The sequence below is a fragment of the Rhea pennata genome, chromosome 18, assembly GCF_028389875.1.
Source record: "Rhea pennata isolate bPtePen1 chromosome 18, bPtePen1.pri, whole genome shotgun sequence".
Lineage (NCBI taxonomy): Eukaryota > Metazoa > Chordata > Aves > Rheiformes > Rheidae > Rhea > Rhea pennata.
In genome coordinates, this window is record NC_084680.1 from 4,658,353 (window position 1) to 4,679,840 (window position 21,488).

The following is a 21,488-nucleotide window of genomic DNA, read 5'->3' on the forward strand; positions in this document are numbered from 1 at the left end:
GTTGAATGTAGCAGCGTGAGCAGTTAGGTGCAGCCAGAAAAGACTTTGGGATTAAACCCTAACATTTTTGGGGAACTCTTCTCTGAGAGACTCCTTCCCAGCAAAGCTTGGGTGCAGGTAGAGCACTGGCATTGTGTAGTTGCTGCTGAAAGATATTGTGCTGTTTCTGCACCGCACCAGGCAGAAATGGCCCTTAGAGGCTGCTGCGCTGCAAACAGTGCTCACCTGGAACACCTCCGAACTGTGTCACCTGCCAAACTTGAGCTTTATCTATGCCAAGCTGGGAAAAGAAGGGTTTTTTCTGTGGTACACGTGAACTACTCTTCTCCAAGCACCAAACATAGGAGCTGATAAAGCTGAAGTATCCTAAAAAAAAACAGAAGGGGAGAAGTTACAATTTCTGTTTTCAGTAGGAAAGGAATAAATTCTGACATTCTCATGTCCAGAGCCTAGCTTGCAACAGGTTTAGCACATGATACAGATGGCTCTGCAATTATTGCCAACATCTACTTGTTATATTAGATAAGGCCCAGGGTTTATTTAGCAGAACCAGATGGAGGGAATACACAATATTTTAGATGTCTTGGCAAACTGTGTTTTCCTTAGAACAACATTACATGTTTGCTGTGATAGTTCTGGCCAAAAAAAAAAAAAAAAAAAAAAAAAAAAATAGAGAAAGAGGGAGAATGATATCTTTTGGGAGTGACAATGAGGCATATATTAAAGAAGAGATATTGCAGTTTCCAGACTTGCCAACTCTTTCAAGATTATTGTAAGTTTTATGGCATCTGGTGCCTTACAGTAATCCCAAGCTTTGAGTCCTGTGACGAGGAGAATTACAGCTTTCATTTGCTAATGCATACTTTTTGTAGCTGTAGACTAAAGCTTGAAAATATAACTCCAGCTGCCTACAAAAGCTAAGAATCAGGAGGCAAAGACAGAAAACTCTGACACTATTTTTTTTAATGGTCTCATGACTTTTAGGCCAGTTTTGTGGTTTGGGGCCTTGCTAGTTATTTCCAGAGTGTAACAGCTGGCAATATTGTATCTTCGCGTAAGAGGCAACCACTGCAGGGTGGAAAAATGATGTTTGAGCTTTGGGTCCTTTAGCTAGCATACTTGGGTATGAGGTATATGAGGAACACATGCGTTTAGCCATTTGCTCAGAATGTTTGCTAGTCAAAATACCCCTCAGAGACCAGTGCCGAAGGGGCCCCGTTACTGTTTGTGGAAGCAGGTGAAGAGCCCGGTCTGGGGAAGTCCTCTTCAGTTTCCACTGGAAACAGAAACTGCCTTTGCAGTCTCATTCAGAGCGCTTGGTCCTTGCAGGACTCTGAGCTCCCTGTTCTTCGAGGTTCCCAGAAGCGAGACATGGAGCCGTAAAAGCCTCCCTGTGCATGACGCTCCACAGAGAAACCAACACTCTCCACTGCCAAAGAGAAGAAGTCCAGCCCATTCTCCTTATGCAGAAGTACTGTATGGATTTCCTATCTTTGCACTGGACAATCAGAGAAAGTCCCTCTGGGGATATTTGCCAGAGGTAGATTCCTTCAGTGCAGTCATCTTGTCTTATTGAATTTAGCTTCAACATCATCCAGCTTGACTGAAACTAAATTGTGAGGGAAGGCATAGGGCAGCAGGCCGCATGTGACAACAGAGTCAGCACTGCCTTTGAGGGTGTGACATGGTGGTTGCTTGAAGTGTGTGGCCCTGAGAAGCAGTGAAGGTCATTAGACGTGCGCCTGGGGAATAATGACAGTGAGTTTCTGCCCTGGTTTCTCTAGAGTTTAATATTGGCTTTCATCCACTGATTAAGTAGTTAGCTGTGCACTTAGTGTGAACTAAATGCGGATGTATCCATCTGTTAGTGGTGATCTTAATTTGGAAGTCATGAGCTCAGAGCCAACGGCGGTCATTAAATTAGCTAGCCCTAGGCGTGCAAATTGAACCAGACTGCATCTCCATAGCAGATGACCTTATCAGCTACTAGAGTGCATGGAGATGTGACTGTCTTCCCCTGGGCAGAAGTTCTGTGGCTGCTCCCCTTGGTTGTTAGAAAGTACCAGAGGAATGGTGGGTGCTTGCACTTCAATGTCTGTTAGTCCAGTTGGATTTTTCATTAACATATCAGATTAAACCACATAGATGGTCTTCCATCACTGGAATGTTAGTGGCAGCGAGGCCTGAGTATCCTTGGGCATAGCCTGATTCCCCACATGCTTCTGCTGAGAAGACAAGTGTATTGATGGCCCTGGCAGGAGAAGAGGTGTAACAACATCCTGATGGCAGGAGGGCTATATTTATCTGGTGCCAGTTCATGGTGCCAAAGGATTCTGTGCATAGGGGTGGGCTGTGAGGAGAGATTTACTAGGGGCAGTGCTTGGAAGTGGAGCTGGGAAAAAGATGTGCAATAAATTTGGCTTCCCTTTCTACTCATAGAATTACCATGAGCTGATCAAGGTGGCTTCAGAAGTTTCCAAATTAATTTTAGCTTTTAATCTAAGTTTGAAATTGTAGTGTGCTTGATATTTTGCTTTATTCTGGAAAGAAGATCAGGAACACTTGAAATTCTGATCAAGCTCTTCTGACCTCTCATCTCTGAACTGATGGCTCAGTTTGGTCATGTGGTGTTTTGGGGTCTCTGACTGGTCAAGTAGACAAGAATGTCTAGGCATGAATGATGATGTCAATGAATTTCTTCCAGCCATCATCCATGTGGCTGTGTGAGTGAGGCTCAGCTGACTAAGTGCTGAAGAGTAAGTATGAAAGGTGTACAAATATGGCACCCTGAGTTAACCCTCCATTCTTCCTGCCTCCTTCCCCAATTTATTATAGGACTATTCTTAGCTATAGTTTTGCCTGACTTGCTTATCTTTGTGCAGTACAGTGTTCAGTGATGCAGTGGCAAAGTGGTGTGTTAGTATTTAATACTAACAGCAATTAGAGGTTCAGTCATGGGAAGGACCCCTCACCATGCCAGGTCAGAGAAGAGGAAGATGGCTCTTGCCCTAAAGAGCATTAAAGAATGGTCAGTTCCTTGTACCGTTTCCTGGGACTTTGTGATAGGAAGTAGATCTGTTTAGGGAGGTGGCAATTCCTGGCAGTAAGAAGGTGAAGCGGATGGATTCAGAGAAAGTCAAGCCACTCTCTCTAGAAACTAGAGCAATGGCTTACATGGTGGATCTTTGGAAAAGAAAAGCCTGAAAAGCAAAAAGGCCAGAAGGAAGTAAGCTAACAAGAAATTTCCTTTCCATCCTGACTGGTGTTCCCAGTATTGCCCCAGATTTTTCTTCCTCCTTTGCACCTGCCTCTTATTGACTTCTGCTCCCCACCTTCTCCTGCCAGCTCCAGCAACACCAGTCAAAAGCTACAGATAGGAAGGCCGGGCTCTGCTTTGAACTCTTTTTTAACAGCAGTGCAGTTTGGTTTTGACCATGTTTCCTGCTCAACTCATGAATTCTGGGGACTGGCCAGTGCAGAGGGTGATATGATTCTGGTTCCAAATAAGACAGATTCTATCACCGCTCCCAAGGTGTCAGGCAGGATGGATGAAATACATTTTTAGCGTCCCAGGCCTCTTACCTCCTGCAGGATCTATGCTGCCCTACTATCCCATCTAATTGAAAAAGCACAACCCTCCTGCATGTACCTGCTGCCCTGTGCCCTTTGCCATATTTTGAACTGCCAGTTAGTAGAGACCAGTGTCACGCTGATCCCATCACTCTGGCAGAGCAATGAAACGTTTCATGCATTTAGTTTCAGTGACATGTTTCATATACACTGTTTGCGGATTTGTATCTTTCTGGAAAACAGCAGTCTTAGCAGTTTAGTCAAAAGCATTTGCAGATTTGACTTGAATTGCTTTTGCTAGAAAAGAAGCATATTAGAAGTCAGAATATTTCATTTTAGAATTTGACAAATGAATCAAAAATCCCAAATGATGTTTCTTTACTGTCTCACTTTTTTCCCCTTAAAAATGCCTGGAATACCCTCCTCCTCTTTAATTATCTTGCCTGCCACAGGGCTAAAATCCTCCATTGCTTGTACATACACAGGAAACCGTAGGGTGAGATGTGAGACACCAAGCAGCTCCAGGAAAGTGCTTTGTACTCCCAGCTCCAGCTCTCCACATCCTCTGATGCCAAGAGCAAAATTCTCAGATGCCCATTTCCAAGGACAGAGATCAGCTGTCGTAATGCTAATGTGGCGAGACTCAAGGTATGACCTAGTTTCCAGCCACAGTGAAATGCGGAATGGCTTTTTAACTCCTCTGTGCTCAGTTTTCCCAGTGTGAGCTCAGTAAAATCTTTTGGGCACATGCATTTTCCTGCCAGCTGTCCTGGTTTATCGCGAATGAGCCTTCTTTTCTACTACGCAGGGGGTATGTGGTATCCTCCTATCTAAAGCACCAAGGACCTGTTTGAACAATTGCTTAGTTGCACCAGAATGAGTTCTTTCATCCTGGGTAGAAGCCAAACCCTCAGCTTTCTGCGCTCTGTAAAAGTTCATTTGTTTTATTTAAAAGTAGTATGCCGCTTGGTTGCTGTGAGTCTCGCTGTAGTGGAGAATTGTGTATAGATTCTCTTTTTCCTATCTTCTCCCTGGAGTCTGTTTCAGGAATTAGTCAGGAGACTGGGTTGCGGGTGATTTTTTGGAGGAGCTTTTTTTGTCGCTTTGCTGTCCCTCTTCCTGGGACTCTGGAGCATTTCTGTGATACAGAGAGGAGAGGGTTTGCACTATATGTCCGAGTCAGCGCCTTGTAAGCTGAAAGGTGGTGGCAAATTCAGTACAAAGAGCTTGGAAACGCACTGTTTTGGTATGTGGTAGAAGAAGGAATGAATTGGCTGTCTAAGCCCCTGAAGCAGAGCAGCCCCTTACTGTTGAATACCATTATTCTTCCAGGGATGTTTTATTTTTCTCTCTGTTCTCTTCATCTTATAGCTAAAGAGCTGATTATCTTTCACTGCAGGGAGGCTGTTTTGAAGGATACAGTCAGCTTAGGGACAAATATGTTAATCTGAGCAAGCAGATCAGTCTGTCTTGCTCTGGTTAGGATGGTGTTAAAGGATTGAAACCCTATATGTAATGCTGTAGATGTGCTTTGAAGGAATAGGTTTAGAGATAATGTGTGGGTATCCACTTGGATGCTTAAATTTGGTGCTGGTCATCCAAGGGAGAGGAAGAGATCCAGCAAGCTGGGTCCTTTAATATGAGAGGGACTAAGGACAGCTAGTGGGAAAGTCACTGATGTGGAGGGATGAAGCCAACAGATGAACCTGGCAACACCATAAATTAAGCAGTGCAATTAGCATGTCAGATCTACTTATCAGCTCAGACCTGGTGTCGACTGTGTGTCTTTGGTAGTCAAGATAAAGCTTACATGCCATGAAATCGAATTGAGTAGAAAAAGGCATCTTTCCAATAGCTCTAGTCAGTACTTGCATGCAGATTTGTGCTGCAGCTGGGAGAGCAAGGGCCTGGGACTGACAGCAATGCCACTGCAGTTCAGACACAAGTCAGCCTCACTGGACTGGATAAGGTGGCTGCCCGCAGCTGACAGATTGGCTTACGAGCAGTCCTTGGCCGGTTGCCTCTGCTGACCTGCCTTCAGATGGGCCCTTGAGTCTCAAGCGAGAAAGTCAGCCAGACTAGGGCGACCGTGTGTGACTGAGCAATGTCTTCAGTGTTCACTCTGGAATTAGAAAGGTTAAAAATACTCATTTTGACTTGCATTGCAGCTGGGGATGTTAAATCCCAAGGAAGACCCCTGTGAGGGCTGTGGAAGAAGGTGCTACATGGGTGCTCAGGGCAGACACTGCTGTTCAGCTCAGGAGATGTTTCAGCTTTCTCCAAAATTGCAGGCATCTGCCCCTTTTGGAGAGAGGATAGCTGGCTGATGGATAAGCATAGCAGTGTGCACGTTGTGAAATCTGGCGCAGTAGGGTTTGTTATGGACCAACAAGGTAGGAGCCCTCAAAGCTCTCCTGTTTGCTACCGTAACCCAGGACTGTGCCACCGAAGCTGACAGCACTATACCCCTGCAGTACAGCATGAGATAAGTCAGATCTGCTGTGCAATAAACTTATCCAGCACCTATAAGTTGTACAACTAATTTAGATCAATCTTACTAGATTTCTTTTTCATGTGGATGAAGCACATGTTAATTTTCCTGGCACCCAGAAATGCTTGTTTTGTAGCTCTTTCTGGAGTGGCGGGTATTGCACATGAGCGTGTGTTTCCCACCCTGGAGTGGTTAACGTATGCGTGCACAAATGGCCTTCCTCGTAGTGCTTCGATAGAAATTAACTCCTTTTGGCTAGGTAGAGGTCAAAATCAGAAATCCAAACGACGGCCATTTGGCTAGATTCTGTCCCTAAATAAGGCCAGTTCCATTGAAAATTGTTACTACAGCGTATGAGAAAAATAGTCCAAGAATCTGCTGATAGTGGGCTGAGGTCTGAGTCAGTCTCGAGTAATTTATTGTGCAGGATAGACATTAGTGCAGCTTGTGTTTCCAAATAAGGATCATTAATTCAAAGGCTCGCTATGTGTGTGGCTAGACTGTTGGTTATTTTAAACTGTTTGGTATTTCTGAACCCTGAAATGGGCCATTTGCTCTTTTTGTGCTCAAATGTTTCAGTTATCCAGGAAAGCAGCAGTCAGAGCAGCCTCCCAGGGCAAACACTGTCTGGAGAAAAGGCCCCCCTTCACTCCCCTCGCCCCCAAAGGCATGTGTGTGTGGAGAATATATGTATTTTTTTCAATTTCTGAAGATCTGCATGCATTTTTGAAGAAAAACCACTTTAATATACAAAGTTCAAAGATTTACTATTTAAAATGTATTTTATATTTCAAAACCCAGGCCTTTTTGGAAAGAAATGAAACAATTCCACAGTATCTTTCATTTCGAAATAAACACCTTTTTTCCGTTTAATTTTTAGTGTAAAATTTCAAAGTGGTCCCGTGATGGCATCAGACCAGGGGAGAACTTTGTGGGTTCTCAAGCTGAGTCCCCAGCTATAGGAAGCCCCACGGCGAGTGATCCTGCTTGCAGCCACAACTCTCCTGGCAGGGCGACTCTTTCTCTGCACCCTGGGCAGCAGTGGAGGAATCAGAAAGGTGCATGTGGGAGATGATCACAGGTAGCAAGCAGTGCAAACAGGGACGACGATCAGGACAACTGCCCGTAGTCTGGGGAAACATCTTTAAATCAGTCTGCAAATATTTATGACAAACTACTACAACCGACAGCTGTCGGGAGCGGCTCACCAGTGAGTCACAAGCTGAGCGGACAGCCTGCATATGCCTAATTAATACATCAGCCGGCTTCAGCAGATGCCACGCAACTCTCAGTTCTCCCATAGGTTTCCATTTCAAAGGGGAGGTCACTGGGGCTTGAGAAATGGTGAGCAGCCTGAGCCCAAAGTCTAGTTCGGTAAATTGGAGGGATTTATTTCAGTGCCCTGTGGTCCAGCTTCTGTTGGGGATTTTGGGGTCATTACTGCCAAAACATTTGTGTAAGGTGGGACTGAATCTGTAGGTAAGAAAGTGCTATGGGGTGTGGTGTCTGCTACTTCTTTTCATAAGACATATGCTGTGCTGTTAGCTATTCTTGTCATTTTTTTGAGGAAAGCTGTCTCATGGGTATTTTGTCTCTCTCTTAATCCCACCCAAGAGAATCACTCTCAGATTCATTCAGTTCTTAGAAACAGGTATTTGGGCTAAGGTCTCTGAAAAATCCTGTGTGCTATCTGTTCCCACTTATTTTCTAGGACTGGAGTTTACGATAAATAAAAAGGTTAAGTTAAAAATGCCTATGATTTATGCCAGAGATTTTTCCCTGAACAAAAGCTACCCCGGCACCAGTGTTACCCCGCAAAGAGATCTGTTTGGTAGTGTTAATAATTAGTTATTAGTCTCGCTACTTTTCACTGTAGCTTTACATTACCTGCTCACAAGCAGACACCCTGAAGCCGCTGGACTTGCAGCTAGTTACAGTTCTTTCCTCTGTCTCATGTCATCTCTGTTGTGATTTATTAACAGCGGTGCTAGGAGGCTGGGCGGAAAACTTGCTCCATCATCTGCAGATGTGTGTTTGCTGACTGCAGCCCTCCCTGATTGCTCTTTGTCGCAGCTGGACCCAAAGTGTTGTTGTTCCCTTTAAGCATAAACATGTTCAGAAAGTCCCTTTTCTGTGATCATTTATTGCTGGCTCTTAACTCAAAGTCTCCCATGCTTGTGTTCCTCCTTCCCCCTCCTCTGCCCGCCTCTGGAGAGAACAGAAAAAGCCTTTGTCATCTGTTACCCAAGAGATCTGTTGGAAAAGACAAAATAAATCCACTAAAAGGCAGTGAAAGTAGGAAGAAGACAAGGTTCAAATGATTTTGAGAAGCAGGATTAGCTTTGCCCAGCTCCAGGCTGCAGGATTTAGAGATCAGGAGCTAAGCTTGAATGAATTTTGAGGTATTTTCTTGTGACTCTCTTTGATCAACTTTTCAGTAAGGAGATGCATTTAACAGGTAGCTCTAAAATATGCAGCATTGTATGACAATGTGTGTCTTGCTGAACCAGTACATTAAAATACATTAAAAAAAAAATGGCTTGTTAATTAATTGTTAGACTTTCATTCTTTACTTTCTTTTATACCTATACAAATAAGCTATTTTTATAACTGATTCCAAGCTTTGTCTGAACAGAAGATACTAAGCAATTGTTACAAATTTGGCCTCTGTCTCTGGCAACACATGTCAGTCAAAGAGCTTACAGCAGAGGTGGTAGTGCAGAAAGCAATCTTTATTCAAGCTAAAAAAAAAAAGTAAGAGTACAGTGGTCCCGAACACCGGTGCGTTAGCAGGAAACAGCTTCTAAGGCCTAGATCCTTAGATTTAAGCCTACCAAATCTCCACATTTTTGCACACCCCATTAGGAAACGAAGAAGGCTGAAGATCCAAACCGTTTCTTCTTCGGGGTCTCCTCTCCTCCTTTTTTTTTTTTTTTTTTTTTTTTTTTAACTTTTCTCTGCTGATTTCTGCTTCTGGTGTTGACTCTTCAGTCACTTGCTCTCTGTTCTCAGGTATTTGATGTGCATACCGGAAAGCTTCTGCAGGATTTTCATGCTTGTTTTCTAACTTCTTCAGCCTCCTTCTTCCCTTATTTTTAATAATCCTTTCCTTCTTGTTACAGCAATGGGTTCTGGCAGTTTTCAGCTGGAGTACAGGAGAGTGTGTGTGGGGGGAAGTAAAATAGAAAGATAGCACTTAAGCAAATGCCATGAAGTTGATTACAGCCTTCCCTCCGTGGGGCATTGGTGCTCTTCTGCACATAAGTTCGTGAGCAGTTTAGGGGAAGGGTTCATGCAGCAGCAGTATGTTAGCATTGGTTTGGCATGGCTTCCCCTTGCTGAGCTGCTTTGTTGGGTGCATGCAGTGTGTGCCGGGGTCCAGCACCCAGTCACGCACTTAAACTAGTGCAGGAAAAGTATGGCATGAGGTTAAATGCCCACCTGGGTTTTCTCACCCAGTGCTGGAGTCTTCCACAGAGGTGGCTCATTTACCTGCAAGTCTCAAATGTGAATTTCTAGACCTACAAACCTCTTCTCTTTGTTCTGTTTCTTGCACCAAAATCAGCTTTATTTAGGATGCAGCTATGTATTTTTTTTCTCTGGAGGTAAAATCTGTCTGGGGATTTTCAGATTTTCAAGAGTGGCTGATTCATAGGCAGACCTAACACCGACAGCACAGCAGAAGATGGCCATATGGGCATGGACAATTCATGCAGTCAGACTGCTAGTTGTGTACGAGCCACAGACCAGCTCATCAGCTACAGGACACGATGTACTCTAGGGTGTCCTACATAAATTAGCTCAGGGATCACAGTATTGGTAATGTTGGAGTTGATAAATGATTCGGGTTCTTGGCTAGAGATGCTTGCCATTGCTTGAGCAGACTATTCTTAGCATCAAACCTAGTTTAAACGTAGCACTGGAATGAAGACCTCCCCTGGAGGACTCACCACAGCCATCAGAGCACCGACTGGCACCCTTGGACTGATGGTCCCCTATTCACCCCCATTTTCCCCCCCCTCAGTTTAGAAACAAAATGATGAGCATATTAGCAAACCTTCCTCTCAGCTTGAACTGGGAGCCAGGGCTCTGCCTAATGACAGCACGAATCCATCTTAACTCACTGGAGACTGATTGCGCCTTTGGTAGGAACATCTGAGGTGGACGTTTAAGATTACCTTTTGTCTTGAAGTGTGTGCTGTTCCCAGGCTACCGAGGTTTATAAGTGAGCAATTAAGTTGTGGCGATGAAGGGGAGGGAGGAAAGGAGTGAAATCATTGGCATGGATATGGAAGATTAAATTAGAAGTCTGTGTGTGACAGTTCTTGGTTTAAATTATCTTCTGTTGCTTGTGCTCAGACTACATCAATAGAGCTGATATAATGCAAATTTTCTGGTCATGGAAATGTGGGAACAGGTGTCCTATAGAATATACTTGATTCCTCAGGTCCTGGCTAACTGCTGCCTCTATTGCCATCCAACATCTCAGCATGTTTTTTTTCCTAACCTCCAGCACCTCCTGCTGATTGAGTCTGGCCCTTTCCGCATAGTACTGCTGATACCGCTCTTCTGGCCCACACTTGGCCGCAACGTTAAATCAGTCAGTAAGTCATGGATAGCATTTTTTATCGCAGTGTAGGCACGATGTAAGAGCTCTCTGTGTGTCCGCATCTTCCAGAGTTGAGTACGTCAGACGCCCTGCATAATACATACTACATAATAAAACTTACGTCTCATCTGAAAAACAGACCATACTTTGCTTCTCTTGTATATTCGTGGCAGCTAGCTACTTTCCTGAATATTCAGCAGCACATTATCAGGCAGTCTGAAAAATGGCTCCTGGGCAGGAATGGATACATCACGTGTGCACGCTGCAGCTGATCCGTGCCTGTCGGAGCACCTCTACGCTGCAGCCTTGTGGCACGCTGAATGTACCGTGCGCGAGTGCTTAATCCATGGGCGACTGTCCCAGGTTTTGTTGCCTGAAGTCTGGAAGCCTCTTTCCAAGTGTCCCGTCAGTCTAGAGGAGAGCTCTTCCACTTCTCTTTTATAACATCTCTCGAATCTCGCTTAATGTCTTTTAAACTTGGTTTCCAAGTCCCTCTGCTGTGCTACTTCTCAGGAAGATTTGTGAAAGTGTGAGATTATGGTCTGGTTATGTGGCTACCAAGGTTGGGCCCTGCTGGACAGCAGGTTTGTTTAACAAAGTGGAGGCTCCATGCACACTCATTATCCGGTAATTGGGTGCTTGATCTCATTGCTATGCTGGCTGCTTGGCACCTTCCACCTTAAAATAACCTGGGGAAAAAATCTCACCAAAAGGAAATGAAAATCACTTCAAATTGAGCAATCAGTGTGGAGCTGTGAAAGAGTTTTTGCTCTGGACTAACGACGTAGTTGGCTTGTGTTAGAGGAGTACTATTCCAAATCAATAATATTTTTGTTGAAACAACCAAGGAATGGCCACAGTAATTAATGAACAAAGTGTTGCCGTGCCTTCTGTGGGGTACTGTGTGCCTCGCAGATTTCTCACTTAAGGATTTTGCGTCCTTGAAGGCTTGTGGACACTCTGGCAATGTTTCTTCCTTTACTGTGCCCTGAAAAGGTGAAGCCATTTCATTTTCTGTGTAGAGCATTTTTAGTTTTTAAGAACTGTTCTGGTTTGGGAGCTGTATTTCTTTATTAAGAGTTGCTGAAGTGTATTAGAGGAATTGCTTGCACCCTGTTCTCTGGGTGTAATTGAGTAAGATGCTCTGAATGAAACTTGATTTTGTACACACAGAGTAAACGATATAACCAGAAACTGCTTCAGATTTTAGGAAGCACCAGACGTCAGTATTTGAGGGGCCTCTAATTTTACTATAGGGAGAGGCTCTGGTAGACAATTTATTGCATAACTAGGGGAATTTATTTCCCTCTCAATGTGTCCTCCTTGGAAAATGGTGCATGTATTGCGTGAAGTACAGGGTGCTGCTCTTTAAGGGCCAGCACCGGGCCTACTCGCTATGTAAATGTCCTCATTATGCCAGCAGATATTGAGGATTTTCTTATCATATAAGCAAGACTCAGCAGCTCTAGAGGAACGTGTGAATTGTTTGTTTTCAGGGGACATGATTTGCAATGTAATGATAGGTAAAAAGTTTGAAGCAGCCTGAATTTGTTGGTTTTACGCAACGTTAATCCATGCTTTAGAAACAGGAATTTATGTTCAATCTCATTTCTCTCTCTCTTTCTTGCCTCTTTAATTAGGATTCTAGCAACTGCTGGGACTGATTTTGACCTGCGGACTCTGCGAGCTGTCCGAGTGTTACGACCCCTGAAGCTTGTGTCGGGAATCCCAAGTGAGTGCAATTATAATGCTGTCTTCATTAGCCAAGGTTGCTCTATAGCTTTGGAGTTGTTGGGGGGCTTTTTCTGAGCAATTTGTTCTTCATCTGTGTTTTTGTAGTCTGTGGCTGCTGGTCTTTGCTAGGTCCTGATTTTCTGTCATCCCATTTTGTGCATAGCCAGCTGATAGTGACCCTAAATTAAAGTGCATTTTTGCAGGTGAGTGGCAGGGGAGTTGTCCTGGCACTCCTTTACCTATGGAGTTGATTTGGTTTTCTGAGATATGAGGGCCTGAGACCAAAATGTTGCTGCATTCAGGCCCCCAGCACTGAGCTTGGAATTTCTGTTTTTACCAGCTGAGCATTTTGCATTGGGGATTTTTCCCCTTCTATGCCACCAGATTGGAGTGAAACTAAGGGAAGAAACAGATAAAAAATTGGTCTCACGTTCTCAACTTGCTATGTTCTACATGCTAACGTGAAGGGTCTGAGTACTCTGATGAAGAGCAGGACCATACCTTGCTTATGCCCTGAAGCCATCAAGGTCACAACAACAGCATGGCTTACTACCTTTTAATTTGTCACTGTTTGCCTACTGGTCTGCCCGCTAGTAGGAGATGACTGCTAGGAGTGTGTTTCATTTCTGCATGTTCTACGAAGCGATTTTTTTGCCTCCAGCAAGAGCTGGTAATTGGACACTGCTTCTCTCCTGGGTAGGACACACAGCTCTTCTTCTGCAGTAACCCAGCAGTGGCCAGGTAGCCCTGTTGGAAACGTGAGCAGAGGTCCTGCGAGGGGCCCGGCTTTGTGCCGACAGCATCAAGGCTCCAGAGACCCTTTCATGGGCCGGGCTAATGTCCCAGTTTCCTCAAGTCGGCCAGGTCCTTGGCTAGGCTTGGAGAAGGGGCAGGTGCTATTTTACAAGCTGGGTCTCTCATGCACAGTCCCAAGCAGATGCTGCTACCTGTTTTCAGGGGCTGCTTGCCCAGGCAAGGCAATACAGTGCTGCAGCAGTGACAGTCTGAGGACCTGAGATATGTTAGGCTTGAGGATGTAGTAGTATTTTTTCATAAGAGAAGCTCGGGAGGGGCTTGTGTGCCTGAAAGGTTGTTTCCTCCAAGTGTGCCAGTTGTTCCAATAAAAAATATTGCTCCTGCAGGTGACTGTTGGGGAAAACCAGCTGCAAGCCAAGGAGTCCCACTTGCCTTAATTTAGCGCCACAAAGTTCCCATCAGTTGGGTGGGCTTGAGGAACAGGAGGACTTAATTGTCTAAGCCCTTGCACAAAGCACTCGGGCTGTCCCTTGGCTCGGTCATCGCGAGTCGGGGCACTACCCCCTTCTGTGGCCGCGGCCCCTCGGGCCATCCTGGCCCCAACGTGGGTCCTCCATGGCCCTCGAGGGTCACTGAGGCGAAGGGCCCCCCAAAGCGGTCCCTGCCCCCCAACCGCTGCTGGAGTACTGCTTCGAGTCTGATTTAGGTGGCGTTGGGCTTCTCCTCCCTTCCTGTTTCCATCCGCCTCGGAGCAGTTGCTGCTGCCTCATGCATTCTTGGAGAGGCTCTTCCTGGTGGTGAGAGGACAGTGCTTGTCCCTGGCTCAGCTGTCCTTGCCCCCTCAGGAGAAAGGGAGGACCACACTAGAGCCTAACTATACTGGTGGTAGCCCCCCAGGCTCTTGTTTTCCTTCTCTCACTAATGGCGTGTTTTTCCTTGTCCCCACAGGCTTGCAGGTTGTCCTCAAGTCCATCATGAAGGCGATGGTGCCCTTGCTTCAGATCGGGCTGCTTCTCTTCTTCGCCATCGTCATGTTTGCCATCATTGGGCTGGAGTTTTACATGGGGAAGTTTCACAAAACCTGCTTCTCCAACGAGACAGGTGAGGCTTGGGCTTTGCTCTGATCATGGCATGCTGTTGCGATGCTTGCAGTGCCCATCATGCCATCTGGACGCTTCCAGGCCTGTCAGGCCGCAGGTATTGGTGCCCACGTGCCTGGTAGGGGTGAGAGGTTTGACTCCAGGGCACCAAACGTGCATCTTTGTGGCTTGAAAAGAATTGCTGTAAGCGTGTGCCGATCCTGTGTCCCAGTGGCCTCCTGGAAAAATAGCAGCTTGATTATAACTGTGCTTTACCTCTAAAGTGGTGGGCAGGTCATGGCTGTGGAGGGCCCAGGTCCCTGCTAGTGCATGTCAGTACGGCCTCTTGGGTTCAGTTTTCTCCATTTCCTCTCCTTCATGACTCTGTAGTAATCCTAATGCTATTTTTTTCAGTTTCATTAGTGTCTAACCAATATCTCTGAAGTCTTCTTTTATTTCTTCTTTCTGTTCTTGATGCTTTGTTTTTAATCTTCTTCCTCATTTCTTCTGCCCTCTGCATTTTTTTAACTTTCCTACATGCTTTGAATTGCTATCAGATCCTTCTTTGCACTCTGCTCTCTTGTTGCTTTTCCTCTTTGACACCTCTCTATTCTCTCCCTCTTTATCCACCTTCTCTAAGAGTTAACAGACTGTTGTTCTCTCTGTCACATGCACGCTGGGACAGATCCTCCTCTTCCTTTTACACCATTATGACATCTTTGACTCAGTGAGATGAAGATGCTTAGGGCCTTCTGGCATGGGAGTATCTTTTTTCATATTAGAAATGCAGAAGCAAATTCCCATGGTTCCAGCTAATTGTAAGGGTGATTTATTTTGCTTGTTTTGATTGGTCCATTTTCATTTTCAGTAGTTTTAGGCTCTATGAACAGCTGCTGACTGAATTAATTTCCTTGTAAGGTTTCTCGAGCAAGTTGCATGGGTAAGAGAGACATTATGGATGAGAGAGATTATATCAGTGTGATATAATAAGGTTGGAAAGTCTGAGAGCAGTCGAAAAAAGAGAAAGAAGAAAAAAAGACCGTGAATGGATGAAAGACAAAGAGTCTTCAGATGGAGAAAGGATAAAAATGTCCTTTAAATGGGCTCTCTAGCTTCTGCAAGGGAATGAGAGGCCCATGGAGAGGTATGAAAAGTGCCAGAGGTGCAAGACCAAATACCCTCAGGCTCCGAAATGGGGCCGTGGAGCACTGCCCGGCCCCACGAGGCACGCGGGCATGCCAAAGCCTCGGTGCGTCTGCCGTCCCGGGAGCCCTGCCGCTGCGTGCCGCGCCGGCAGCGCGGCTAGGCGGTTCAGCAGAGAGCCCTTGCTGGGTGCTAATAACAGCCCCGATGAAAGATCAGGATAAAACCTGGCAGTCTCCACAAGAGACGTTGCAGCTAGGAAATTGGAAATTGTACACTGCAGAGTAAATGACAGGTGTCCGCCTGGGAATGAGTGATAAACCCCAGAAGACAGAGGTGGAGAATAGTAGTGCCCAAAGACCCTCAGCTAGGGAACCAGCTGTCATGTGAAAGCCAGCTGCTTGTCCCTGGCTCAGAACTCATTTAATTTTTTTTTTAAAGCTATTTCTTTTCCATATAATTTTTTAATATTCCTATTGTAGTATTGCTAATATGTGTTGGTTATTTGGGCTACCCACAGATGGAAATATTGTTCCTGTCTCCAGAAGATTGCAATTTAAGGTACAATTGAGTGCCTTTAAAGCACAGTCTTGTATTTTCAGTGATTATCACTAATAGGGCTTCATATTGATTTATTTAGATGTATTCAAATTGTAATGAAAGAACACCCTAGCCAAATCTCTGGGCATCTTTCACTGTGCTTTTTAACAAAGAGCAATGTGGAAATAGTTTAATATAGTTTAATGTATTAAATTTACAGAGAGTTTTGCAAAAGCAGGATGAAATTGTTTTCTTTCTTATGTTACTCTGTAAAATAAACAAAACAGCACAACTTGTAAATGACAACCAGGTGTTCTGAGACTGCTTGTGAGCAAAATATAGTGATTTGTGGAAGAAACAAAATTTTTGTACTGAATTTGTAGGAAAGGAAGAGTCTTTTTGCTCAGTGTGTATTCAGTGCCTAGCAGGACAGGTCTCAGCCCACTGTTCAGGCTATTGCAGCAGTTGCAATAATAATAATGGTGATGATGTTGCTATGCAGGAAGAGGAAGATTTCTTACTGAGATGTCAGTGAGAAAGCAATCAAGAGTTTTGCATTTTTGAAGAGCATTTTCAGATCTATCAAATTGTAAACTCAGAATGAGATGGGTAACAGTTGGCATCCCTAGTTTGCAGCTAGTGGCTGCAGGCTGCCACCAAGCTCTGAGGCTCATTCACCACAGGGCTGGTGCTAACCAGTAGACTAAAGAGAAGTGTTGGGTTTAAATTTTCTTTTTTATTATTATTTTATTTTTTCCTTCTTCCAGAAACTAGTTAACTTAAAAGGTGTTAAAAAAACAAACAAACAAACAAACAAACAAAAAAAAAAAACAAGTACAAGTACAGTCCTGTTTGCATTCTCTGCAGACAACTCTCTCTGACATCATGATGACTAAGAGATCTGTGTGCCAAGTTGAGGACTAAGAACAGATTTTTGTCACGTGTAATGTCGTGTGTAAGTGACTACTGCTTGCTGGGTGGCCACCAGCTAGGAATTGAGAGTGCAGCCAAAAAATGTTGTGCATGTGTTGCATATCTTTACATCACAGCACCTGGCATCTCAGTGGGAGGGGAGCAGGGCCAGTTCTGGCGTGGTAGGTCTCACCTCTCTGAATCTGCTCTTGGATCACGTGGGAAGGAGCCTGTGCTTACAGACACTATCTTGCTCTTTTCTCAAGGCTGATGTGCTCATTGTCAGATGAATTATAGAGATCAATTCCACCTGCTTCCCAGGAAACGGGATGGTGGTGTTTCTGGAAAGGCAGAGTGGTGAGGTTTCCTGGAGCTGGAATCCCTTGTGAGAGGAGCAGTGAAGCATCCCGCAATCTAATCAGCCGAGCCTTTTAAAAGCTAAGTGCTCATCATCTCGAAAGAGGTGCATTAACAAACCCAGACCTGATACCACGAGCTCCAAGCACTGACTCAAGTGTGGAAATGTGAACCTTGTTAAAAAGATGACTCTGTCAAAGGGTAGCAAGTTGGTGGTGAAGATGCTTCGGCTTGTCTTTATTTTAAATCTCTAAAGTGAACAGAATCCTGCGATTTTTACTGGATCCAAGAGCCAAAAGGGAGATACCAACAACTATTTCAGCTCATCATAGAGGGAACCAAATAGAAGTGTCAACAGCAAATGTTGCTAATCCAGTAGTCCTGCCTAGGTCAATCATAAACTGCAACAGAGAGGGATGTTGGGGATCAAACTATGGAAAAAGGTTCATTAAAGACCTTTTCCTCTCAGCCTAACAGACTGTTTTGAGCTAGTGGAAACCTTTGCTGCTTTTGATGAAAAGTGGGTAAAATTATTGTGCATTTCCCAGGAGATGCATGACTTGATTTCCTCTCTGTGCATCCTCCTTATCTTCTCTCTTGGGAGTAGGCACCAGTTCCATACTCTAATAAAAAAACCAAACAAATCCCCCTTCTCCCCTCTTCACAGTAGATGTTGCACTTGCAAAGCATTACCTACTGACAAAAGGCCAAATATCAGAGAGAAAATCGAACTTTTTTTTTTTTTTTTTTTTTTTTTTTTTAAGGTACCCTCACATATAATCCTCAAGAGCCATATCTGCTATTTTCTTTTTGCAGGCTTGCCTCACTAAGCCTGTGGTTGCCCATTTGGGAGTCTGAGAGAGATGCTGTGCACTAAGTGTTGAGTCAACAGGAAAAGGTCAAAGATATACATGCACACATGCACACTGATGACATACCTGGAGCCACATTGACAAGTCCTGCTGTCCTCGTGCAGGCTTTTCTCTGTGTAATTTTTGTGGAGTTTGGCGCTCAGTTACCATAATGTCATGTCACTTTTAAATCCCTTTAATATTTCCAGGATTGCATCTCTGTGCAAACAAGAATATTGCCTAGTTATTTATTTGCTTTGAAAATCCAGCCCTTTATTTTTCAAACTGCTCTCTGTTGGTGCTCATAATGTCTCTGAAGGGTTGCAACGAGCAACAAAAAAGAGGAAGAATATGGCTCCGATGTGTCCTTCTCTTGGAACGGAGGAAGGAGAGCTTTTGGTTCTTAATCTGAAGAGAGGTCATATTTTCTGTGCTGAGGCAGTAAAACTGGCAGACTTTGACATTGCTGTGAACTGACCAAACTGAGGTCAGTCACAGATCTGAGTAACTACCTCTGATCTGGCCTTGAAAGATTCTGGCCACCCTTCTGTCCTGTCCCATGTGGTCCTTGACCTCAACAGATCCCTTCTTGTTTGCCTTCCCTGGGTCTGGACAAAACTTGTTACAGCATTGCAGAGAAGTCCTACTCCCCTTGGCAGCAGCTGTGCAGAACGAGCAGGGCAGTTGCTGTTGGGTGCTGTTGGGTGTTTTTTGTTGTGGTCGTCTTTACCCCAGGACAGGCTGCGGGATGTTTCCCGTGCTACATGGACCTACGCAGTACAGTACTTCCTTTTCTGGGCTGAAGCTTTCAGTATCCTCAGCTGCCTGCTGCAAGAGTTCTACCTTGTGATGAAGCCAGAGGCTCCTCATGCATCTGTGGCCTAAAATCTGGACATGGAGAATTTTGGGGCTATCCACAAGCAGCTCTTGCTTATGCCAGCAGTGGACTCTTTTGCTTTAATGTTATAGCTTGAATATTTAGCATTAAGCTATGCTACATGAGGGTGTATCATTGGGTCACGGTATCTTTTTATGTATGCAGCATTCTTAAGGCCTCACTTTTATTTTACTGCACTGTTTTATTGTGGTGTTGATCATTTTTGAAGTAGCCAAATACCGTGGCTGATGGTAAACTGTGGGCTCTTCAGGGAGGGCTCTGCTCCACCCTGTCCTTAAGCCCCCTTTAACACCACAATGGTGTATAAATGATTACATAGGCATAATGTTCTTTTACCTGTCCAAAATGGCATAAAGAAACCTGCAGTGCAAATCAGATGCTGGTGGTGGTATGAGGAGCGTACAGTGGCACAAGCCTGCTTAAACAATTGGTCAGTACCTTTTTCTCCCTGCTGTTCTCCTCTGCAGGTGAAGAGGTGGGAGATTTTCCTTGTGGAGAGGAGCCTCCTGCCAGGCAATGTGAGAGTGGGACCACCTGCAGGGAATATTGGCAAGGACCCAACTATGGTATCACCAACTTTGACAATATCCTGTTTGCTGTGCTCACAGTCTTCCAGTGCATCACCATGGAGGGATGGACCGACATCCTCTACAATGTGAGTCCACTGATGGGGCTGTGGCACTTCTGGGGTGGTGCATGAATTGTTAGTTTGGGAATGGTGGCACTGGAATAATGTCAATTTCTTGGTGTTTTTTCTACTAAGTAGCACCTGACCTTGCTTTTTTAGGAAGATTGTTCCCATTTTCTTTAGGGTTGTTCTGCAGGTCCTGCAAGGGCCTTTGAGGCTATGGTTTGAGGCTCAGGCTCGTTTACCAGCAATACGATGTCTTGTGTCAACATGGTGTTGTCATGACAAGAGATTGGCGTGTATCACTCCAAAGTGCTGGTATGCTCTCCTATAGGATGAATGTGTGAATGGGAGCGTGCTTGCAGGATGTCCCATAGAAAACTTAGCAAATTGTATAAAAAAGGGGTGGCAAAACCAATGATAGTGCGTATGTAGAGGTTTTCTTTATGGACAGGGTCTAGCCTTTGTGATATGTATTGTAATCTGCATCAGTGAACAATGTCAACTAGATTTCTGCACTGAAATTCACTACTTGTATTGGCAATTCCAATACGATTTCACAAAGTCTTGTCAGTCGCCTTCATATCTAGCCTGACTCCACCGCCAGTAGAGGAGCTACACCATGCTGAATTCCTCATAAGGGTCTTTGCTAGCTGTGCCTCCTGCCAACTCAGACCATCACTTTTACAGCCACTCAAGCTCAAAACCTTTTAATCAATCTTTTCATTTCAATCCCCCAAAGAGTAGGGCACCCCCACCCAACTGATAGCAACAGAAAGACTACATCATCTTTCAGACAGTAACACACTTTGTGTTTGCATTTTATACCTGCCTGTTTGAAGAATCTTGTCTTGAGAGGCAAGTATCTAAACCTTGCCTTCTTTCTGGATGATTTAAATAAACAGTCTGCGAATAGAGCTCTGCAGCTAGTTCCTAGCATTTGTATCAGATTTTCTTGCAACCTGTGGACACCTGCTCTTTGGGAGTCATAAGAGGCCCATGTATGTGCTATAGACCTGTTCTTCACAGGTTCATACTTTGCTTAGATCTTTGTCTGCTCCACAGTGTGTGTAAAGTGGTACAGTTCAGGTCTGGAGGATGCTCCAGACATTTTTGTACTTCCTTTTTTCATAGTAGTGAAGGACTCAAGTACAGGGTGTGCAGATGAGAACGTGTTCCAGCTCACGTTAGGAATGACGATGATTAGGAATGCATGACTGCACTGCAGCCAAGGAGGTACTGCGGTATGTCCTGCAGCACCCGGGCCACGGGCTTGGGATAGTGTTGTGCCAAGCTCCCTGTTGTGAGTTGTCCTGAGCAGAGCAAAAGGCCACGAATTATGTCACTTACGATGGCTAAAAGTGCCGCAGGCATTCCGAGGCTTGGGAGGGCTGTGTTGCTTCCTGTGCAGGGGAGCATGTGCATAAAGGAAAAACGGGGCTGTATCGAGACCACCTGCTCGGGATATTGTGACTCTTTCTTTCCACTGACCATGGAAGGAAGCACAGTCTGACAGCTGTGACAGCTGCAATCTGAATTACGCTGCACTGTCTTAGGCAGAAGAACCACTGTGGATGTAATAACTAAGGCAGGCATTAATAATGCTTCCAGATCGTTTCAATGGCTAATAGGACTATAAAGTGTTCAGTATGTTTCACTACGGACTCTAGATCCACACTGGGCTCTTTTAGAGACCTTTCTCTGAGGGTTTCTTTAGCAGCAAGGAAGTTTTATTAATATCAGCCACAGTAAACTGTAAGGTGCTTATTTGCTGCGTTTGAAGTCAATGTAACTGATTTACTACGTTCTCCGTTCATTGCTCAGCTTGTCCGTTTCTCACTGGTCTCTCTCCGCTTAGGCAGATCTCTGGAAGGGCTCTGCTCCCCATTGCGCTTCCTCACCTCTCCTTGAACATGCATC

The 21,488-nt window shown here is 44.8% G+C and overlaps 1 protein-coding gene across 1 annotated transcript in view; it reads left to right on the plus strand.

Moving 5' to 3' along the window:
- The window catches only part of CACNA1B (calcium voltage-gated channel subunit alpha1 B), a 306,587-nt gene that overhangs the window by 97,475 nt on the left and 187,624 nt on the right, over positions 1-21,488 (plus strand). The window contains exons 4-7 of the mRNA XM_062591211.1: positions 12,311-12,402; positions 14,109-14,261; positions 14,889-14,891; positions 19,408-19,595. Of these exons, the coding sequence (XP_062447195.1) occupies positions 12,311-12,402; positions 14,109-14,261; positions 14,889-14,891; positions 19,408-19,595 (436 nt within the window). The remainder of the gene's footprint in view (positions 1-12,310; positions 12,403-14,108; positions 14,262-14,888; positions 14,892-19,407; positions 19,596-21,488) is intronic.